This window comes from Paramormyrops kingsleyae, chromosome 6, assembly GCF_048594095.1.
Source record: "Paramormyrops kingsleyae isolate MSU_618 chromosome 6, PKINGS_0.4, whole genome shotgun sequence".
Lineage (NCBI taxonomy): Eukaryota > Metazoa > Chordata > Actinopteri > Osteoglossiformes > Mormyridae > Paramormyrops > Paramormyrops kingsleyae.
In genome coordinates, this window is record NC_132802.1 from 18,166,226 (window position 1) to 18,191,670 (window position 25,445).

General features: G+C 41.3%; 1 protein-coding gene across 1 annotated transcript in view; it reads right to left on the bottom strand.

Moving 5' to 3' along the window:
* The window catches only part of LOC111840331 (band 4.1-like protein 1), a 47,365-nt gene extending 34,232 nt beyond the window's left edge, over nt 1–13,133 (bottom strand). Inside the window, exons 1-3 of the mRNA XM_023805034.2 lie at nt 12,971–13,133; nt 1,755–1,885; nt 1,147–1,314 (exon numbers count right to left, since the gene is read on the bottom strand). Of these exons, the coding sequence (XP_023660802.2) occupies nt 1,147–1,314; nt 1,755–1,868 (282 nt within the window). The 5' untranslated portion in view covers nt 1,869–1,885; nt 12,971–13,133. The remainder of the gene's footprint in view (nt 1–1,146; nt 1,315–1,754; nt 1,886–12,970) is intronic.
* Between the last annotated feature and the right edge of the window lie 12,312 nt (nt 13,134–25,445).

The following is a 25,445-nucleotide window of genomic DNA, read 5'->3' on the forward strand; positions in this document are numbered from 1 at the left end:
TTGGCAAGAGTAGATTTAGAGGCTATGAAGAAAGCCTCAGTTTTTAAGTTGAAGGAAATTGGGGGCAAACCAAATTTTAATCTCAATAGACACTCTGAAAGAAAAGTGGGTGGAATGACAGAATCAGGCTCAGTAGATAAGTAGAGTTGAGTGTCATCTGTATAACAGTGAAACCGTATACCAAATTTCCAAAAAATATTTCCAAGAGGTAGAAGGTAAATGATAAATAAAAGAACACAAAACATAACACTGTGGAACACCCCTAGCAACTGGAAAAGTCTAAGATGTAAAAGTTTTTAACTGGACAAACTGGGTACAACTCAAGAGGTAAGAGGTAAACCAAGTAAGGACAACATCAGTGATTCCAATAGACACCAGTCTGTCTAACAAAATAGTATGAGAGATTGTATCAAAGGCTGCACTAAAATGAAGTAACACCAATATGGTTAGCAGCCCAGTCGGCGGCCATTAGTAAATCATTTGTAATTTTAATCAAAGCAGTTTCTGTGTCTATGAAATGGACGATGGAGAGTTACAACGACATAATGATATATGGGTATCTTTATTGCTTATTTGATTACAAATAAATACAAATAAGTACCTTGTTTCATTGAGTTCTTGATTTTTAGACATCTACATTCAATTATTAGGGATATCCAGCAAACAAATAGAAAAGTTAAGTCTAACTTGCTGTTAGTGCTATGTCCTAAATGCTGTCATACCACAGTCAACAGGGGAGCTGAAGATCATAAATGGAGGATCAGAAAGAGAGATCACACACTGAGATCTGGGAAACCAGAATCAATGACCAGGAAATGATTCTCTGTGATTCTCTCTCTCTCTACAACAAAGACAAGAATCTCAGCAAAAAGAAGATAAAAACCTGTTAGCACTCTCACAATGACACAGAATTATATTTCTATTTCAAACCAATGCCTTACAGCCCCAGACACCCTAGTCATGAAAAAGTAAATAAATACTGAAGTCCACTGGATGCAAGATTATTTTTCCTGCCTAGGTAAGGTATCTGCCAAGGTGTTTGCCATGGAGATACTTCAAGGCTTGATCCTCTTAGCACCTCACGTTTTTAAAAAGATGGCACTATATATATAAACATATAAATCCCAGCAAAGAAGGCATGTGTACCTCAATCCCGGATTCGTATTCTGAAGCATCCAGTAGAGTCACTTTGAAGTGGACTGTCTTCGCCCGTTTTGATTTTCTCTGGGGGGATTTCGAGGCCTTTGTAGGAGTCGTTTTTTCCGAGGCATCATCCATGTCCCCAGTGTCGTCGAGCAGTTTGGCCTCGTGATCCTTCAGAGGAATTGAACTGACGTTAAACCTCAGATGCAATGTTACCAGGGGTGGATTGACGAGGTGGCCCTAAAAATATGTGACCACCCCTGGTGCTGTCCCACATCAATAAATCCGGTCAATCGATCCACTGGCTACCGCAGCCCCTGCCCCCCTAGTCTGGAGTTCCTACCCCGCACACTGATTAGCGGATTATTGACATTACATTTACAAATACAAATATAGCTGGGCCCTGATGGCCACCCCAATCAAAGTTTTCTGCAGGCATCACTGAATAAGCGTATCAAGCTGATTGATCTAAACAACACGGTGAACTGCCAAAGTGGAGTTTCCAGTTGTATCGCAAAATAGCATTTTCTCTCAATAGCCTAATTTTTACTGATACTGATGAAGCGTGCGAATCGTAACAGCGAATTGTAATATCCGATATTCCCACCTACCTGATTGGTCCTCATGCCTTGTAAAGCCTGTGAGCCACCAGCGGCTACCTTTGCCTCTGGGGGCGCCTCTGTCACGTTCTTATCTTCTGACTTCAGGCCTGTCACTGTTGTCATAGTAACTACGCACAATCCTGGAATAATTGGGAAAGTAATAACCGTTTCAGTCCAGAAGAAAGTCAATGGGCTCACCTGTGGCATCGCCAACTCCATTAATGAATATCTGCACAGTCAGAGCAGCGTGGCGAAAGGGCCTACCCCTGACTGAAACTACCTGAGCATGAAATTATCAATGTGGCAGAAGTTTCACAGGCAAAAGAACTTCCAAAACATCCTGTTTATCTTAATGACCTACATCCATCATCATCACGCTGTTAAAAATGGTTACTTCACAGAAGACTAAAAAGAAATTGCGATCTATAATCTGTTTATGTTTGTGTATGCAGAACATGCTTAGGAGCTACCATAACACAGATCTATCAATTCTATCATAGCATTGACATCAAACCATCCTTCCAACATTTCTTGAGTTCTCAGTTTCTGTTTCATCCACAGCTGCATATCGCCCATAGAAATTTCGGTCTCCTCTGAAATATAATGGGACTGAATGCCATTCTTTCTGTGGTGATTAAAGCGTCAAAAAATTACATTATAAAAATTCAACAGCAACGACTCTTACCAGAATTCATGACCTGGCAGAAGATACGAGCATGAGAACTCCAGCAGTATCTTCTGCACAGTGATAAATTGGTGTGTGGAGTTCAGTAAAAGAAAATAATTCCTACATTAAACCGCTCATTACAAAGTCTGTGAATTATCTTGAGTAACCAGGTCAGATTTCTGGTTAGAGACGTACCCCTGCTGGTAATCCAGGGGAACTCTGGCTATAGCAAACATTTAGTGCATGTAAAATTGACCCCAGTTCCCCATTTGATTTGATTTTATATGTCTTTTGGTAGGGATTGTTAAGCTTGCCCTTAGACATACCTCCACCTGCTCAGCTCTCTCCTTTATCCTCACTGGCATATTAGACATACTCTATAAAGGCAGGTATTCAAAGAAACCCACCACTTCAGAGGAGAAAGGTCCTGCCGTGTTTGAAAGCTGTTATGTTTGTATAGCTCTCATTCCAGTGCTGCTTCCAGTGCTGTACCTGGGCAGTCACTGGAAGCTCAGCCTAGCTGCATTTAAGCATAGATGTCTCCTCGATCGCTGTATGTCTGCTGTGTATTCTGTCTCACTTGCAGGTCATTTTGGACAAAAGTGTCTGCTAAATAAATAAAGGTAAATGCAATAGAAATGTCTGCAGTTTCCCATTATTTAACAAGAACCTGGAGGACACGGGGAATGAGGGCGAGTTAAAACAGTAATGCTACACAGAATATCTTCATTAAGACACACAGATACTTCATTAATTGCAGGTTTACAGTATCAAGCCACTATACTGTCATTTCACACAAATGAAACATAACTGCATTTCTAGAACACCATCTAGATCAAAGAACAGTTGATCAATATATTCAACAGTACACAACAAAGACTCCATGTAAGTAATCAGTACAAGTAGGTGCAATATTAGGGGTATAACGGTATTTGGTATATTATCGAAACGTTCGGTACGCCCCGAACAGTTCAATACGCACACGTGAACCGTTGTATTACAATAGGCCTGTCATTTTCCTACACATATCAGCGGAAATATAAAACAGCATTTTTTTTCCCAAACAAATACATAAAACTGTGGTTGTCTTATTTTTTGAGGGATAGAATTTAAATGTCATTATACAACAGCAGAGGCAAGGTGTAAATGATCAGCCTCCTGGCTTAAGGTAGCTGCATACTTCAAACGTAATCAACGTCGTTTCAGCAATATGACGTGATCCCACACACTGTCGAAACTTGTCTGACAATGAGACGCCGTACGGTTGGTTAGCAGCTGGCATGTTTTGTACCGCATTGCGCTTATCTTTAAATGGTGTAAACTAACGTGTATTTCTGTTAATCATAAATGTCATAACTGTGTAATGTTTGCTGCGGAATGTGTGCGTTTCATTAGCGTGTAACCGTCAGTATCATGTAAACTGCTGGCTTCCTGGTCTGGGCTAGCTGTTGCTAGTATTAAACCGATAGTGGCTCTTAATAAAGAGAATATTTCATTTTAAAAGAGATCTTCTTTATTGAAATCACTCCAACATTCGGCACAATGTTGTTTTCTTCTGTTTTTAAGTTGGCCTGCTGCATCAAAAACATTCTCTGCTCTCTTGGGTTGTGGAGTTTGTAATATTGATTATCTATCAGTCTGCATTTACTGTGCTGCGATTGCCTGTGGTTGCTTTTTAATAGTGATATGCCTAACTTCGTACATGTTCTTGTCAAATAAAATTTTCTTTATAAAGAGAAGAGCAGCAGTAGCCTTGTTTCAGAGAGTGTTGATATGCTTATCTTTTTACAAAGAATCTCACCATAATGAAATTGGCATCTCATTAGGGTACCAACTTGATTTTGCACTTTGTGTTATTTTTACTTTTAATATTGCCTATACAAGTATGCAGCCCATTTATAATAAACAGAGACGACAAACCATTTCGAAGTTGTCAGAGCTTAGAGAAAATGCTAACACAGAATGCTTAGTCAGGTGGGTCACTTGATGTTACACTTATTTATATTTTGTATTCCCTCCACAGGTACTGTACATTCTATGTACACTGTTTAAAATTGAACAGACAGAGCACCGACAGTTAAGTTAAGAATTTTTTTATTTTTAATGTTTTTCCCTCCTTGATTTCATACAGTAAAGACATAAATTTGGCCTACTTAGTCATGCAGCCATTTTTCTGAATGGAGAGCTTTATATGGAAAAATAAAGAGTTGTTTAAGTACACCGTGATGTGTTTTTATTTTCTTTTGGGCCAGTTACAGCAGCCCAAAAACTGTGATCATGCTATATTTTTTTTCATCTGCATTTTTTAATCTTGGTTTAATCCTGGTTCTGCTATCAGAAGGCTGCACTGCGAGGCAGGCTGCTTCCAGGCTCAGAGTTTATAAAACAGCAGTACACAAGAACAAAAGAACAAGGTGAAGCAGGAAACACTGGAAATAACCAAAAACCAGCCAGAAAGAGGGCAGAAGCAACTTGCCAGAGATGACCGCCAACTTATCCGGCAGTGCCTCATACTGTAAGTCAGAGGATGACCTCAAGTGACCTACAAAAAGATTGGGAAAAATTAAGTGGTATGAAGTGCACTGCTAGGACAAGTTCACAACAGGCTCCTAGACGCAGGACTGAAGACCCATAAAGCCAGGAAGAAGCCCTTCATCAATGAGAAGTAGGGAAGAGCCAGGCCAAAGACCACCTATATTTTGCACAGGCGCATGCCCATAAACTGAGAAAGGGATGAAACTGAAAATTTTACTGTGGTCTCTTAATTTTTTCCAGAGCTGTATACATAAATGTAGGAGCGACCTGCATACACCAAAAGACTTAGGACTGTTTCCTTCTTGTACACCACCTCTGTGTTAGTTCTGCAAGTCTGTCATCTAAGTGCAACCCAAAGTACTTCTCACCTCCACATTATCACCGGTGCCGTTAACAGCAACAGGGGACAGTGGGGGTTTGACCACAACCCCCCTTTCATCTTGCTAATGTTGAAATACACATGGTTCGGTTTGCACCACTCCACAAAGTCCTTCAAAGGATCCTCTATTCATCCTCCTGCCTTGCACTGATACCCCCAACTGCTGCTGTGTCGTCAGAGAATTTCTGCAGGTGACATCAGTCAGTGTTGCAACTCTGTCTGAGATGTAAATGATGAAGAGGAAGGAGAATGATACAGTCCCCTGTGGGGCCCTTGTGCTACTTGTGACCATGATTGACACACAGTTCATAAGCTACACAAACTGTGGTGTACAGATTATCTGGGCTATGGTGAACCTGTCCACCTGCATTGAATTTAGGTTCTCCAAAAGTAGCCTGGGTTGTATGGTGTTGAGAACACCAGGCAAACTGCAGCAGGTCCAGTGCTGTTTTGACCATGGGATGGAGGTCAGCCAGAGTAAGGGTGTACTCACAATAGTCGATCCTTACTGTGCCCAAGCACGTTTGACCCCCAAAGTCCAAGTCGTTTGACTAGTGTGATCACTCCACACCATGCCCAGGTACATGAGGTGGGCCAGAGCACAGTTAATCACACTCAAGCACATTATACATCTAGTGTGATTGCTAACCATGCCCAAATACGCAAAACAGACATGATGTGTGACTGACACATGCATACGGACATGCACACTATACAGTACATGCACCGAACCCGAAAGGAATGCATTGGGTAGGCTGTACATATTGTGCCATTTTTTTTGCAGATAATATAAGTGCCTGTAAAGGTTACTGCAGTTTCTTCTGCTTTCTTTCGTTCATCTACTCAATAAACATAAAAAAAGAACTTGCTGCATTTATGCTTGATTAACTAGCTGCTTAAAACACAGCGTGACATAATAATCCCCAGATGCTAGTCTGATGATGTTAATGTAACCTTTTTGCTATATTATAAGATCTTGCTATATTATAAGATCCCTTACATAAATCACTGACTTAAAATCAGGGAGATCATATTTAACTGGCTGACATTTTATTTTATATAGCATGATGCGTGCAATTCTGACATAGAGTATTATTGAGTTTTGCAGTGGTTCAGACATACTGAGTCCATGGTTCTAACTTGATAGTGAGCAATATATAGTGTTAGTGATGTCTGTAATGGAGTAATTAGTACCGGTACTAAAGAAATGTAATACCAAACAGTTTTCAAAAATGTGGTATCATGGTACCATTTCAGTACCAGTATCCCATGCAACACTAGTCTGCATTACTAAACTTTGAGATATTTGCTAAAATGCGGGACTACCTTCTTATACGTGCAACACAAATAAATAAAAATTGCTGCATTGCATACATGATAAATCTATGTCATTGTGCCCAAAACAACTCCAAATAAACTATAAAATTAGGACATTAATCATGAATTACATTCTGCTGTGTGATACTGTAGCACTTTCCTTCTTGTATTTTCTTCAACAACAATGATGATGAAATCATGCTCAGACCAGGATCATTAGGTGCAATGTGAGGACAGACTAGCAGGGGAATGGGGAGTCATGCTTGGGCGTGATACAGGGCAACCAGGTCAAATGTGAGTACGCCCTAAGCCTTTCTAGGGTCTTCATTAGATGTGAGGTCAGGGCCACTGGTCTTGCTAGTCATCAAGGACTTCTGTCTCTCCTTTTTTAGGGACTGAGACAACATAGGATGTTTTCCACACAAGTGGAAACCTTTATCCTCCTGAGACCCAAGGGAAAAAAGAGTCCTTCAGTTTTGGGTTAATTGTGATTTTCTATGTCTTTGGAGGAAATCAGACATCTCTTTTCAAATTTATTTTTATTTTTAATTTCACAGCATGTCCTCTTTAGTGTACAACAGAAATAAATATGTTTCCTTACATCAGTGAAAAGATAGATGCAAAAACAAAATGTCCACTGCAATGGACATAAATGAATGGGTGGGTTCTCAGGAGGTTATAGGTTCAGGCTCTGGTTGAAGATGTGCTGTAGAACTACTCATAGCTGCTCAGCACATACTTTGGGCACTTTCCCACCGCATCGTACTTTTGGTTGGTAATTTCAGTATTCTCCCTTTTGTATTGATTTCCGGTCGAGTACCAGTACCAAAGGTTTCAGTACATAAAGTACTAAACCAGTTGGGGTATTTTTTTTGGTACTTCAGTACTTTGGGGTGGGACTTGCTTTCTTTTTGATGGGTTAATAATACTAGGCCTGCACAATATTGGAAATGTTTCAAATATCGCAATGAGATTTTGTTGTAATAAACACTGAGATAATTATAAAGCAAAAAGGAGTTCAAAATAAATGTATTTCTTACAAATCCATCTAGAAGTGATTTAAACAGCAATGATTGTCTCGCGAATGCATGCAGTGCTCATGCAAAAGCAGTGGAGGTAAACTTTAAATTGAATTTCTTAAACATATACTTGATAATCTTGAAAAGGAGATAATCATTAAAATTGCTAAGTTTTCTTATTTCAATAGGCAGAGTAAAACATTTTAGCGAAACCATCCCATAATGCCGTACAGAATGAAGCTTTGAAAAAGTCTGATCTCGGCCTAGCTGACTATTGTGGTTCTTGCAATGTAAAGAACTGCATGTGCATAACATGCACTGTTGGTATGAATATCGCACATCACCCAGCTCTATAACATACTATAGCCATTTTTTTAATTCAAAATACCCAACCTCACATCGTGATGTCATTCAGTGGTGGTACCAGTTTTTACGCCAGTGGAAAACCAACACAAAGAGGTACCATACATTTGGGTGTAACACACTGGTACTGTCCCGGCTTCCCTCCATTAGTGTCCCGGTGGTCTGGTTGAAACCTTTGATATTTTTCATCCCCCTTCACATTTCCTAAACACTATTATTCTGCCCCAGCTTGTCCTCCAGCTCCTTCCTGTGCTCTGCTTTGGCCTCTCTGATCCACGCAGTGAGCTCCCACTGCTCCCACTTCATTTCTTCCTTGTTTCCAGCCCTCAAGGCTGCATTTTTTGGTTTGAGAACAACCTTCAGATCTCTGGTACCCAAGATTTATTGTCATGAAAGCAGCAAACAATGGTTTTTGGTATAAAGGACTCCACACTGAAATGAATATATCCAGAAATGCAGTCTCTGTTAGTCATCGATATCCTCACCATATGGTTTGCATAGGACATCCCAGTCTGTAGCCTCAAAACAGGCCTTCAAGGTCTCAATAGCTTCTGGTGATCATTTCCTCACTGTCATGGTATTAACTGGCTGCTGTTGTAGAAGCTTATAAAGTTGAAAGAGGGAAACAAGGTAAAATCTGGTTTGCTGAGTGAGGATGAGGGCCGTGAAGTTATATGGATCTCTAGCACTGGACGGAAGGTCCAGTGTCCTATTATCCAATGTTTTCCAACTGACAAACTGATGAATATGGGTTCAGTTGCATTTAGGGAGACATGCTTAAAATCTCTAGAAATTACAGTGAAAGCACTGGGGTGCCAAGTCTGAAGGCTCCTAATAGTCACATGCGTGACATCACACACTGCATTGGGAACAGCCAAAGGAGGAATGTAAACAGCAAGCAAAATTGCAGAAGAGGACCTAGATCAGTATGCAAGGTAAAACAAGAGCTGTTGACCCTCCTTCTCTCATCTGATCTCCTCACCTGTCCCTCTATCTCCACCCTTTTACTGTCATCTCCATTGCACTGATGTAAGTGACCCAGGATCTCCACCTCTATGTTAGCTTCACTTTATGATTCGACGCTAGTAGTGAAGTCTAATTCATACTGCACTTTTCCGCATGACGTTACACTCTGTTTATGGTTGTGCGCACAAACTGCATTCATACTACACTTGTTATTGCATGCAGATGGTCGCAGCGGGCGCATTTGTACAGCAATGGTACTCCACCACGCCAGCAGAGGGCAGAGGTATCGCAACAAACACAAATACAAGCAGTGTAGTGAAATGGGGAAACTTTTGTTTAAACAATTTCCTTCTAAGAAATACTGCACTAGAATACGTCTTTGTGTTCCTTCCATGATGAGTTATAAATGCATGGGGTACTTCCACACCTTCTATAGCTGCTTACCGAAAGACCAAAAATGCCCATAACTATCACTACAACAACTTACTTCTCTTCTTCTGCCACCTACTGGAAAAACACAGGCAAATTCCTTGCACATGCGTAGTCGACGTGCACCAACACACAAAAGGTCCGCTAGACCCAAAATCTGGGCTGCACGCACACAGTCAACATGGAAAACCGCGATAACATAATTTACGCCTTTCACCCTGTGTGCAGACTGTAACAGTATGAACTGTCCATAATGGACGACCTGAGCTCTGCTCGTGAGCCTCCAAAAGGGGTAACTTCTGCAAAAGCCATTCAACATAGTGCTACAAAAATGAAGAAACTCAAACAAAAAACCAGAAGATACTACAGCACAAACTGTTATGCACAGTGTGAAAACGCTTCCCCTGTACAGCCAAGTTTAGTCGTGCACCCAGGTGTATTGCAGGCTCAAGCACCTGAATGAACTACTGCACTTTCAAGGCCATTCAAAGGACACCAAGAAAGAGGAAGAGATGGGGAGGCACACAGCCTTGGTGGGGTTTTTCGAAAGCGCAGGTTTTGGTATCCTCACGGTCAAAAAGGGAATCTCTGTCTTCCTGCCCCACACTGTCACTGCCAGAACTGGACACACTCCAATAACCACAGAGGTGTCTATTTCACAGTCAAAAAGGACTTCCCCAAAGCTGCCTGCCTGGATCGGACACCAGGGTCGTTAATGAGCTACATGCGCTGTGAAAGATTAAAATCACAGAATGGCCAGTGGCATCACACCTCCTTCAATGTAACCTGGACTCCTTCAGCAAATATCTAACAACACTAAAAATGAAAAGCACAAAGTATAAACACCATATAAAACATTAGTATCGTAAACAGGAATAATTATCATTTTATTCAAGGGCATAGATTTAGGGGATGTTGGGGCTAATTTGGTCCCTACCAATGTTGAAACCAAACCTACACTCTTGATATTCTTCTTTTCTTCGTCATCCTCAGTTCACCCATGCACATTAAGCTTACTTCTTGCTACTCTGATGTATCAGTCTTAAATCTTTAAGTTTCTCTTTTCGGGCATGCAACATTATTCCAGCTTTATATCAGTGTCGTCCCGCCTGATCTATTGTCGAGTGATTGGATTGTTCCTTTTCCCTGACTATCAAAAACTCCACGGAGCTCAAATGCATTGTAAAAACTGCAGCAGAAAACCAAATCGTCATAAAAACATTTTTTAAGGTCAGAATCTAGGCCAATTCACATTCACTCGCAACATCTATTTTCTTACTGTCTCTGGTATTATCATCCTTTCAGAAGGATTCAAACCCCATGCAACAGATATTTGATTCAAACATTCAAGAGAGAGAGAATATCGGAACATACTTTTGCTATTAAATATTTCTCTCTATTTCTCAATCTCATGTTCAAAATTGTGATTCCTTCAAATGGAACACATGGGATTTAAGGTTATTTTTGCCTTGTCCTTTACTTGTCATAATATTTAAACCATTGATGTGGTTATAGGGACACATTGTGCCACTGACCCTATATCCTGTAGTTTTGTGTGTGTCTGTGTATTTAAAGCGGTTTGTGTCGGTAAGCTTTGGCTACAGTATGCTGAGAGCCTGGGAGAATACAAAGATGGATAAAGAGAAGCACTTAGCAGATGGTTTATCAGCCTGCTGCCCAGAAGTGATTAACATGAGGCACTAAGTGCATGCATTCAACTTTCAAATGTTTGATAAAAGTGATGGAAATAAACTTGTTTTCTAGTACCCACGTTCAGGTTTATATTAATAAGCAACCAGTAAACTTCCCAATCCTCTGCACCACAGCTATTATAAAGGAGAAAAACTACCAGGAACAGGACAGTCTTTTCCTGTTGGCAATAACTGGCATATAAAATACCACCAGGCTGGGTATTCAGAGGGACCTGTGGGGAAAGTGTCAGAGTCTGTCACTATTTAAAAAATAAAAAAGCCAGTAAAATTAAGATATCAGGGCCTACTAGTCTAAAGGATTTATTCTGAGTGCGACCACAGCTACATTGTTTCATCCCAGGAAAGATTTTTGCTAATTACATTCATTATTTCCATTATTTATTAATTGTAGGTTAGCTTAATTTAAATAATACAACATTAAGTATTCTACTGCTCAGAGGACTGTCAGTTATCAACTGGTCTTGTTACATTATAGCTACCACTCAAAATTATCTGCATTTAATGTAAGGCATTTTTAAACAATGTAAGCAACTCAAAAATAACAATCTTATTTTTAACTAAGGAAGTCATAACATATACAATTCATATGTTTCTTAGGATAAGGAGACACGTTGTACCATTGTACTTATAACTTCAACTTTCAGTTTTCGATTTCAGCTAGATAGGCCACTGTACCATTCTTACTGATTTTATTGAACAACTTATTGTGAAGACATTTCATGTAAAACTGTCATAAAAACCCCGTGTTTTATCAGAGGAGAACAAACATGGGAGGGTGTATTTATTCAAAGGTGAATGCATAAGGTAATCTTAGTGAATTTGAATTGTAAGCGCGTTTATTTAATTGGAGTCACGTGATGGGTGTTTCAACGGCACTCAAATAGGTTATATTATAATGTAAAGGAACGGACAATTATCTATTTTAACGTTCGTCATATTAACTTTTTTAAGCATAATTAGGTTTTATTTGCATTTCTGCGCAGGATTTAATCGACATTGTGTGAAATACTGTTTCCAGTGAATGGATAATTCACTTGATCTGAAAAGACGATGGACTCGATGGATTTTTCAGCAACCTCTGATTTTTATCAACTAGTTATAATTAGCTTTAGGTTAAGTTGAATGTATTCATATTGTGCATTCGTCTTATGTTAATTTGTCCGTTTACATACACCAGCAGAAATGTACAGAGAACAATATTTGCAACCGTATCTATCCTTCGGACAGATCGGAATAATTGCTTTATGAAGACAAAAACAGTATGCAAAGGAAAATGTACCTAACAGTTTCACATGTGTGAAATTAATGTCTGCTTTGATGAAAGCATCATATCCTATGGTTCTGCTGTCTTGTTGCAGTGCAAAGACTCCGTAGAGAATTCAACATGACATCCACATATCCAGGCCCCAGATAAAAGAATGCCTTTAAAATGCAAATGGATGTCATTTCAGAACTGTATGAATGTGTTTGTTCGTACAATTTACCTGAACCATTCAATCATTCGGGATGTCCTTTCGCTACAGGCTGTGGCAACACGCCCCTAGCATGGCACCGGTTACGGCACCACCATTCAATACAAAGACCGCAACGGGCTGTAGCGGCGAAAGCAAAGGCGACACACCTTAAACGCACGTATAACACACTGCCAGGCTGTGACAAATTGCAGTACTCTCCACTTCGATTTTTGCGAAGCCGGAGACAAAGATTTGGCAGTGTAATATTTACACATACCGGGTGTAAGGAGGGAGCAGGTTAATCTTTTCCAGGAAAAAGCGCCGCTTGAGACGTTCGACATACCGGCAGAAAATTGGTAAAATGCATCGCTGTAATGTACTTACCTTGTCAGGTCTGGCTGTCAGCCTTTATTCCAGATGTGGACCATTGAGGTTACAGGCGAGAAAAGCAATCCCACGCCGCCACAACCTCCGCCCCGCCCCGCGCCGCCGCTTCGCTTCTCTTTCGCAGGAGGCGGTCATGGAGGCGCGTGCAGGAGCGTGCGATCTGCGGAGGGAGGGGGAGAGGGCGCGCGTGCGGGGGGACAAGGCAACGCAAGAAAATAAATAAATATATATACAGTATATAGAAGCAGAACGGATTATATTGCAACTTTATAATACCTAAATGTGTGTGCGTTTTGCAATGCCTCTATTGGCAGATGAAAATTGCGATCGCTTTTATTAATTGCGACAGAATGGTGTAATTATATGGTTTTGCAACTGATATGAATGAAGGATTAGCCTACATGAATGAAGACTTACCTTTTTTCTTTACTGCAGCGCCACATACGAAAACGACCGAGATCGTCTCAATCAGACCCTGTTTCAGTGATCCAAAAAACGCGGAATTGCTCGCCAATTCAATCTCGTATTCATATAGCATATTTTTTCGTTAAACGATATAGACGGGCGATGGATATGCCAATTCATTATTCATTTATTTGCTTATCGTACGCGCCCTTTTCAGTGATCAAGTTGCATAGACTTTTACAGTATAATTTTCCACTGGGACACTATATGTATGCATTTTATGTTATTGTGTTGTTTAGAAAAGGAATATAAAACTGGCAATTTAAACACTAAACCTACCTCCAATGAAAATATATGCCTACATATTTTATTAATAACATTTTATTAAATTAAACATGTCTAGCATTTGTATTTTCCTTGGTCCTCATAAGCATTAGTACCCTTGGTGAAAAATGACCAAAAAAGGATATGAAAGTAATATTATTCATTAGCTAGATTTTACACTCGGATTATGAAAGAAATCTAACCTTCCTCGGAGGTAAATTTATTAAAAGAAAAAATATATATAAAAAAAAAATCAACTTTTTCTCAATACAATCCTATCACAATTATCGGCATTTAGCATTCTGAGCACCGCCCCTTTTGCCATGACAATAACAGCGAGAGTTACGCTGGCAGAGGTGGGAGAGCATGTTCCAAGTGTCCTGAAATAATTTCTCCGTGAAAAACCTCTGCGGATCCCCGCGAGTCCTTGGACCTTGTAATGTCTATACAACATTTAATAAGCAAGAGGAAGCTGAGAACTGCAAGTATCGCTCTGTTTATTAACAAGGAAACATATTTAAACATCTACATCCAGATTCCTTGCTAACCAAGTCGTGTACCATCGCGCCAGAGGGTTTTCAATAACGCAGGTTCTTGTGTAACCAATCTGCAGCATTTCGGTTTAAACAGTAACTCCACACATTACATCTTCCCCCTCAAAGACCCATCCATCCATTTTCTGTATCCACGTGTCCTATTTAGGATTGTGTAAACCTTGAATAGTCGGCTCAGTCGTAAAATACCCCAGTGCTAACAGAATCTACACAGAACGAAGTCCATCCATCCATCCATTGTCCAACCCGCTCATCCTACTGGGTCGCGGGGGGTCCGGAGCCTATCCCGGAAGCAACGGGCACGAGGCAGGGAGAACGAAGTCAAAAGTTTATTTTAACAGCCATGGGTGGAAAGCAGGGAATAACCCCGGTTGGTGTGCCAACCCATTGTAGGGTGTGCACACCATTCATAGCTATGGACAGCTTGGTAACTCCAATTCACCTCAGCATATTTTTGGATTGAGGTGGGGGGGTGGAAACTCAAGCCATGGTCCCTCGCGATGTGAGGCAGCAGTGCTAACCACGCCTCTGGCTCAGCACACGTCTTTACTTTTTTAATCTTTGCATAACTCTTGAATAGGTAGCTCAGTTGTAATACATCCTACTGCAAAAACAATCTACATAGACAAAAAATTTATTTTAACAGCTATGGTCAATTTTCATTCCTGAACGTTTCTGGACTTTTACTCACAATATCCCAGACATCAATATATGCCTTGTGAAATTTGCATGTCTTGTAGTCCGTATTATTTCCATCTCTCACCGAAACATTATCAATACAGCCTCAGAACTGGCTTGCTCACTCTGCCTGGACAAGTGATTATGATTGTCCCCTGTGTGGACATAGCCGTGTTTGCTTGGCCAGTTTCAGTCCCTGTCATTTCTTTGTCATTCATGTGTGACATCCCCTGCTCGGCTCTGGCTATGGGTCCCACAGATGATACACTTTAAATACAAAGCTCTGTCATCATATGCACATGTACAGTTTTTTAACCTTAAGATTATTTCCTATATTAGAACTTTTACATTTTAGTTACATTTTTACTTATATTAGTACTATACATTTTTAGTTATTGTAACTTTTTAGTTTACTGTAAGATTTTTTTAACTGTTGACTTATTCTTAATTCTATTTTTGATTTGATTTGCACAGTCTAAGGGTTGCTCAGGGTACATTTCAGTACATGTTGTACTTGTATAATAATTGTATCTTGTATCTACTAGGTGAAGCCAGTTCCTCCTGTATTTTGCTCCTTGGGTCGTCCCTACAGTGTAAGGGCTTGAGGTCAAACTGGGCCCTTGTATAACCACTGGTGTCCCCAACTTCCACTGGTCATTCGGTTTCATGTATTCAGTGTCCCGCAGTCTCAGGGGCTGAACTGACTCAGCCAGGCTCACGTGATCTTACTGGGGCCTCCACCACAATGGGATTTTATGTATTTTATGGGATTGGCCCATATTGGAAAATAAAATGCCTGGTTTTGAACAAATACTGGAATTGATTTGCCCCATATTTTCATGTCCAGCCCAAAATGCAATTTAATCTGGATCCCAAATCCAACCCTCCACTCCGGTCAACAACTGCACCGTCACTGAATATTATAGGGGGCCCAGCAGCCTCAAACCCTGTTAACGCATCTCTCTTCAGGTTCAGCACCAGGACTCTCCTCACAGTGTTCCTGTGTTCCTGCTTGGCCTCACTACCTTCCTGTCTGGTTGGTTTGGATCCAAGTTCTCTGGCAAGATAGGCAACATTGTCCAAGCCTGCCGGCCCATCAGAAGCTCATCCAGGCTGCCTCCAGTGGAGGGGATGGTGTGGCTCTGTATATCAACAGTACTGGGATGGGGTCTTTCTGCTTGAGAATCCCTTCTGCAACCTGTACAGCCCTCTCAGTTTGCCCTTTTCTCTGAGCATAGTGTGGACTGCAGGTGATACGGATGAAGTCCTACTCTCTGATGAAGTCCTTGAATTCCTCTGGGACACTATCGGACACTATCACCACAGGGATGCCAAGATGTGCAAACGCGGCTTTAAGCTTCCCAACAATCTGCCCACCGGATGCCGTAGATAAGTGAAGAATCTTTAAAAACCTGGAATAGCAGTTTGGCACTAGCAAGTAGGACTGTCCCTTATGCTGAGATGGATCAATTGCCCCATTCGGCCAGGGTCCAGCAGGCAGTGTGCCCCTCATTTACGGCTCATTTCACGTACCTTATACTGCTGAACTATTGTTGCGATATCTTTTGTGTTTTTAGCCTGGTTTGTCCTCTTTCCACATTTCACTCACCCTTCATTCGCCATCATGAATCCTTTCCAGTATTTCATTCCTTATATTTGTAGGTATCACAATATAGTTGCTGCCCAGGTTATGATGGTCCATGTTACGATATTTCAACTTTATGATTGGATAAATGTTTTTCACTTTCAGTACATTATTCAGTAAATTACATGAGATATTCAACATTTTATTATAAAATAGCTTTTGTGTTAATAACTTCACCCAGCTGTAATCTGATGAAAGTGTTCTAAGCATGTTTTAAAGGTAGGCTGGGCTAGGCTATGATGATTGACGGGTTAGGTTTACCGTATTAAAATACATTTTCGCCTTACAATAGGTTTATCGGAAAGTAACCCCATCGTAACTTGGGGAGATGCTGTACAATTTCCCCTGACCACTAAGCAATCTACCTTTGACAATTCTCCCCTTGCCTGATTGTAGCCTTTTTTTGTAATGCACACTGTATTGTCACTCTATGTTTAATGTTCTATGTTTAGGTCGATGCAACGGAACATGTGGAGTAAGATTTTCATTGTACGGTGTAACTGACTGTTTTTACCATGCATATGACAATAAATTTCTTAATCTTAATCTTAATTGTACTCTTTCACACCTACAGGTTCTTCCCCCTCAAGCTCTGGCCATCCATGCTAAATGAAGCACAGTACTGACTGGAGCTGTTGATCAGCCTCTTTGTTGTCTTTGGTTTCCTGCAGTGCGGGGAAGCTGGAAGCTGACTCATTCTACGTGTGCTGCCACACTGTCTCTCCTGCAGGATCATCCCTGAAATACTACTGGGGGCCCCTGGAGGGACCATCAGCCACAGCTGCCGCCCTCCCTGGTGCATAGGATGCCACTGCACTGAAGCATATGAACCTCATTAGCAGGCACTGACATCTTATTGGGACTTTTTCTAGACATTTGCAGTGTATCAGAGCGACCAGATGTTTGTGGCCAGTTGGAAATTGCCTCGCCCACACACATACTACTTAAAATGTTCACATGGCCAAACACTGGCATCGCATTCCTTCTAGATTTGTCTGAAATGGATCTCAGCATCACTTAGCCGTCTCGAACATTTTGCTACTGGTGTCGAATCCTCACCAAGTACTCACTGGAGTAAGATTCCAGAATCCAAAACTGCTGCCATAAGCCAACATCACCATAACTCGCTTGAGGTTCTACAAAGAAAGCAAGGTGCTGAAGTCTGAAGGGTTTTCAGCCTCTGGAAGGCCGCTATGCCACTCGCTCTTTCAGCAGCTCATACAGGAGTTGTACTTTGGTGGAGATGACTGGCATATATTTGCCATTTAATTAACCATTCCCAAAAACCTCTTTAACTCTGCTCTATTTTGTGGTTGTGGGGATTTCTCTATATCCTCTTCTGGATTAGGTGTGATGATTTTGCCATGGGAAACTGATTCCCTTCTGTCTGAGCTTGTGTGAGGCCTGTGGCCTCAGTTACTATTCTGCTGAGGACGGGGTTGGAACCAGCAATCATCTGATCTGGGGCACAGAGGCTTAGCCCGCTGTGCGACACCCAACCCCCGAAATGAGGGATGAAAGCGGTCAGCTTGTGGCTTGCCATGAGAAGAGGTGTTTGTTATACGCTGATAGCAGCATCCAATGCTGTGAATACTTTTCAGAATCACTGCATTCTTTCCTCCATTGTTGGAAGCACATAGTTCTCTCTCTTAACTGTACGGTTTAATCTCCTGAGATCTAAACAGCACCAGCCTTCTTTTATGTTAGGCTTGAAAACCGGCACTGTGACTGTTAACCACTCCATGGGCTGAGTCACTTTTTCGATGATGCCTTTTTCCAAGGGCCGCTCAGTTCTAACAAGTGACACCAGAGATGATGGAATGGAATCCGCCTAGCCATGTGTACTGCATAGCGGTGAGCTTCTGCTTTGAGTACCAGCAGTCCTGCTGTTCCACACTTCATATGCCCTTGATCCACATGCTTTGCTAGGCCCATGCTGATTACTAAAGGGCAACTTATGAAACTACAGTTGTTCCCTTTTATCACATATATGGGGAGATGGTACTTCTTATCTCTGTATTCAGAATTAGCACTGAGCCAGCTTACATTTCAGCTTATTCTCAACTCAATAATCTATTTATCCCGGCTTGCCTCATTACTTACCTCGACCATTAACTCAAGCTGTTCAAAGTCCTCTGTGATTTTACTCACAGTGTTAGTGCGATGCATGCACCCGTGCCCTTCTGTCCTCTTTTGCTGCTCTATTTGCACACACTTCCAAGAATTGGGCATTTCTTTCTATCAGCATGCTGTGTGCCACATTTACCATACCTTTAATTGCTTTTTCCTTATATCTCTTTATCCCAGAGGTGTTCATCCATTTTACACCCCAACTCACAATTATCCTATAGTACATACAGCACCCTGACATACACCTCTGCTCTATAGTACATACAGCACCCTGACATACACCTCTGCTCTATAGTACATACAGCACCCTGACATACACCTCTGCTCTATAGTACATACAGCACCCTGACATACACCTCTGCTCTATAGTACATACAGCACCCTGACATACACCTCTGCTCTATAGTACATACAGCACCCTGACATACACCTCTGCTCTATAGTACATACAGCACCCTGACATACACCTCTGTTCTGTAGTACATACAGCACCCTGACATACACCTCTGCTCTGTAGTACATACAGCACCCTGACATACACCTCTGCTCTATAGTACATACAGCACCCTGACATACACCTCTGTTCTGTAGTACATACAGCACCCTGACATACACCTCTGCTCTGTAGTACATACAGCACCCTGACATACACCTCTGCTCTGTAGTACATACAGCACCCTGACATACACCTCTGCTCTATAGTACATACAGCACCCTGACATACACCTCTGCTCTATAGTACATACAGCACCCTGACATACACCTCTGTTCTGTAGTACATACAGCACCCTGACATACACCTCTGCTCTGTAGTACATACAGCACCCTGACATACACCTCTGCTCTGTAGTACATACAGCACCCTGACATACACCTCTGCTCTATAGTACATACAGCACCCTGACATACACCTCTGCTCTATAGTACATACAGCACCTTGACATACACCTCTGCTCTGTAGTACATACAGCACCCTGACATACACCTCTGCTCTGTAGTACATACAGCACCCTGACATACACCTCTGCTCTATAGTACATACGGCACCCTGACATACACCTCTGCTCTATAGTACATAAAGCACCCTGACATACACCTCTGCTCTATAGTACATACAGCACCCTGACATACACCTCTGCTCTATAGTACATACAGCACCCTGACATACACCTCTGCTCTGTAGTACATACAGCACCCTGACATACACCTCTGCTCTATAGTACATACGGCACCCTGACATACACCTCTGCTCTATAGTACATACAGCACCCTGACATACACCTCTGCTCTATAGTACATACGGCACCCTGACATACACCTCTGCTCTATAGTACATACGGCACCCTGACATACACCTCTGCTCTATAGTACATACGGCACCCTGACATACACCTCTGCTCTATAGTACATACGGCACCCTGACATACACCTCTGCTCTATAGTACATACGGCACCCTGACATACACCTCTGCTCTATAGTACATACGGCACCCTGACATATACCTCTGCTCTATAGTACATACGGCACCCTGACATACACCTCTGCTCTATAGTACATACGGCACCCTGACATATACCTCTGCTCTATAGTACATACGGCACCCTGACATACACCTCTGCTCTATAGTACATACGGCACCCTGACATATACCTCTGCTCTATAGTACATACGGCACCCTGACATACACCTCTGCTCTATAGTACATACGGCACCCTGACATACACCTCTGCTCTATAGTACATACGGCACCCTGACATACACCTCTGCTCTATAGTACATACGGCACCCTGACATACACCTCTGCTCTATAGTACATACGGCACCCTGACATACACCTCTGCTCTATAGTACATACGGCACCCTGACATATACCTCTGCTCTATAGTACATACGGCACCCTGACATACACCTCTGCTCTATAGTACATACGGCACCCTGACATACACCTCTGCTCTATAGTACATACGGCACCCTGACATACACCTCTGCTCTATAGTACATACGGCACCCTGACATACACCTCTGCTCTATAGTACATACGGCACCCTGACATACACCTCTGCTCTATAGTACATACGGCACCCTGACATACACCTCTGCTCTATAGTACATACGGCACCCTGACATACACCTCTGCTCTATAGTACATACGGCACCCTGACATACACCTCTGCTCTATAGTACATACGGCACCCTGACATATACCTCTGCTCTATAGTACATACGGCACCCTGACATACACCTCTGCTCTATAGTACATACGGCACCCTGACATATACCTCTGCTCTATAGTACATACGGCACCCTGACATACACCTCTGCTCTATAGTACATACGGCACCCTGACATACACCTCTGCTCTATAGTACATACGGCACCCTGACATACACCTCTGCTCTATAGTACATACGGCACCCTGACATACACCTCTGCTCTATAGTACATACGGCACCCTGACATACACCTCTGCTCTATAGTACATACGGCACCCTGACATACACCTCTGCTCTATAGTACATACAGCACCCTGACATACACCTCTGCTCTATAGTACATACAGCACCCTGACATACACCTCTGCTCTATAGTACATACAGCACCCTGACATACACCTCTGCTCTATAGTACATACAGCACCCTGACATATACCTCTGCTCTATAGTACATACAGCACCCTGACATACACCTCTGCTCTATAGTACATACAGCACCCTGACATATACCTCTGCTCTATAGTACATACAGCACCCTGACATACACCTCTGCTCTGTAGTACATACAGCACCCTGACATACACCTCTGCTCTATAGTACATACAGCACCCTGACATATACCTCTGCTCTATAGTACATACAGCACCCTGACATACACCTCTGCTCTATAGTACATACGGCACCCTAACATACACCTCTGCTCTATAGTACATACGGCACCCTGACATACACCTCTGCTTACTCTCCCATTAGTTAGTTTCTCTGGTAAAATCCCACTCTTTTGTGTATTACATTTTCTCTTAGAATGGGGTATTCGTCAAATTCCTGCAACACGCTATCACAATTTGTCGCTAAGTACAAATTATGAACAAATATAATTGCTACTCGAGATAAAAGATTGTTAATTAATTGCCATGACAATAACAGCCAGAGTTCTCTTAAAATGCTGGCAGAGGTGGGAGAGGATGATTGATAATGATGAACAAACATGAGATCAGTGTTTCACTTGTGTTATTCATGAATTGTTCCTTCAGTAGTTCACAAAGGTTTACAGAATTAACAGATATAGTAACAAATACAGTAACTATTTGAGATAAAACAAGTGCCACGATTCAGTAATGATGAATTAACATGAGATCAGTATGTAACTAAGACTGTTTGTGGTTTATTAATACATATAATAAGCAATAGCATAATATATTATGGAAGTAAAGTATTACCACTTTGTCGTGTTATCTTTCTCTTGAAATTCAAAGGAGTTGAATATCTTTTCAGCCTTACTTGCCATCGCATAAACGAGCGAGTAGACTTAGACCTCACCTTCCTCCTTATTTAGTTAACAGCCATACTGTACTTCACTGCTTCCACTGTGAGCATTCCCAGGTGATCACAGAAATGAAGTCCATGAATTGACACATAATTTCGCTCTGTTTCGCAGTTCCTGTGTCACTCACTACTTCTATCTGTTCAGGTTCCTCTAACCCATATATAGGTTTGCCGTGGGATTTCATGCCTGAGCAGAAGCATGAGTGTCACGCCAGATGCGCGAGAGTTTGCAACCCTGGAACAATCCTTCTTTTGCAGACTGACTCATCTCTGCTACCATTGACCCAGCTCACCCTAAAACCCTAAAATCATACATATTTGTTCCTGTCTGTTGTGAGCATGTCTGCAAAAGTCTACAGTGAATTCAGCAGGTATTCATGCCATTTCATTTTTTTCACATTTTATGTTGCAGCCTTATACTAAAATTGTTTATTTTTTTTCCTCATTAATCTACACTCCATAATGACAAAGCAAAAACAGCATTTTATCAATTTTGGTAATTTTTTAAATAAAAAAAACTGAAACATCACAATGAATTAAGTATTCAGACCTTTCACACAGTATTTATTTGAAACACCTTTTGTACAGATTACAGTCGAGTCTTCCTGGGTATGACGCAACATGCTTTGCACACGTGGATCTGGAGATTTTCTTCCATTCTTTTATGCAGATCCATCCTAGGGCATTCACAGAGTAGGCATTAAGCTCCATCCTAGGGCATTCACAGAGTAGGCATTAAGCTCCATCCTAGGGCATTCACAGAGTAGGCATTAAGCTCCATCATAGGGCATTCACAGAGTAGGCATTAAGCTCCATCCTAGGGCATTCACAGAGTAGGCATTAAGCTCCATCCTAGGGCATTCACAGAGTAGGCATTAAGCTCCATCCTAGGGTATTCACAGAGTAGGCATTAAGCTGCTCCTGCGTTGTCTTAGCTTTGTGCTATTCGAATGGTACAAATTTCACCCCAATCGGAGGTCCAGAGCGTTCTTGAACATGTTCTCAGTAAAGATATCTCTGTACTTTGTTCTGTTCAACTTTACCTCAACCTTAACTTGCCTCCCAGTTCCTGCCACTGAAAAATACCTGCACAGTATGATGCTGTCATCACAATGCTTCACTACCAGTATGGTATTACGCAGGTCAGGGATGGCCAGTATTTATGATACATGTATTTAAAATACATATTTTAAATGCAAAATTGTATTTTGTAATTTGTATCTGAGTTACTTCACAAAAAATTAAAATTCTATCAAAATACTTTGATGTTCAGTATTTTTGTATTTTGAAAATTCAAGAAATTCTCTCATAATGTATGTGTGATGACATGTGGGCAAAACATTTGTGCATACACAAGGAGGAAGTTTAGTTTTTTCACATATTTTAATAAATGTTCATTAGAGCCAATAGTTCATCACTTGTGTATAACCAAAAAACATACCATTTCCATTCAGGTCTACTCAGTTTTTAAGATGTTGCTGAAGGAAACACATACATTGTTTGTCATTTTTCAAACATTTGACCACATATCTTTTGTAGAGTGTAAATGCTAATGCTTCCTAACACGCCCTGACAAGGACTTCACAGTAACTGTGTGTTCAGAGTGACCGTTGGCTTTTCTCTCTTCCCAAGGCTAATCTTCCCTAACTTCTCAGTTTGGCTGGGCAACCAGCTGTAGGAAGAGCCTTCCAAATGTCTTACATTTAAGAATTATGGAGCCCTCTGTGCTCTAGAGATACTTTAATGCTGGATAAAAATGTAGATAGTCTTCCTCAGTTCTGTACCTCAACAGCATCTTGTTTTTTAGCTCTGCATACCATTGCTTCGAGAAATGGCTTGGCTTTTGCTCTGATATACATAGTCAAATGTGGGACTAAATTTTAAGAATAAAGCCAGTATTCTATGAAAGGTTCGGGCAGCATTCATTGAGTCTGAGAAAATAGTTTTGACTCAGGTGAATGCAAGACTGCCCCAAGCGCAAAGGAGAGAGTTGGTATAGGGGGGAAAGTGCTTAATAATTGAAAGGGAAATGATTATTTTTGGGGGAAGAGGAATGGAGCCAAATTAAATATTGGGGTCACACATCCCCCCACCTCCCTTAATTCCTATGCTCCTGGACTCTCCCATCCAATCCAAATGATTATATGATAGTACTACTTTATTCATCTCCATTGGGAGTTCTGGGTAGTTTTCACGTATTTCATCTTACTCTCCATGGGACATATAGTCATATAAGAGCAAGTTTTGAGGTCAGAGCACAGGGTCAGCCAGTGTACAGCACCCCTAGAGCAGCTGGGGTTAAGGGCCTTGCTCAGGGGCCCAATGGTGGTTTCACTCCACTGCTCACTAGATTTGATCCAGCAACTTTCCAATCACAGGCACAGATTTCTTGTCCACAGTGCCACTCAGCAGCCCGATATGATATGCAGTTAAATAATAAAAATTAATCAACATAAGCACATGTTCTACAGTACCAATTCTTCAGATGATCTATAAAACCAGATACCTATAAAAGTATTTAATAATTAAACCATGTTAATGAGCGGACTAAAAATTATGTTAAGCCTAGTGAACTATTACCAGCATTTTGAGGTAATTATAAATATTACTTAAAGCACTTGAAAAGCAGTTCAGGTAAGCTACTTTCGTACTGATACGACAGAACCAGCCAGATTATGGGATGTGAATAAACACCAGGTCAGTACATTGTGCCCAAACATTTCACAGTGGGTTTAAATATATATCACATTGACAGAATGCAAAATGATCCCACATTTATAATTTACAGTGGTTCAATTGGTAAAAGTTTGGATTCTGTGCTGCTCATGGGGGTGAAGGAAAAGCTTTCTGAGTGATTTGCTGTCAACATCAGGTTCCACAAATGGAGAAAGGCCTGGGCAACTAGAAGTGTCTGCCAGCACATTCTGCTGCTAGAGAAAAGGAGAGGCAAGAAGATAAACACAGACTCACATTCACATTCATACAGGGTATTCAGGATATATCTTCACATTAAATCTGTCAAACAATGTGGACTGGAGAAGTCCTAGATTGAAAAGAGACTCACAGTCTTTCATTTGAGCCCAGCTACTTGACATACTTAGTGCTCCAGGTACAGTTCATCTTATAAATTACACAATGGAGATGCAAAATAACACTCAATGCTCTGTGACCTTGGTCGAGAACAACTATTTTTTAA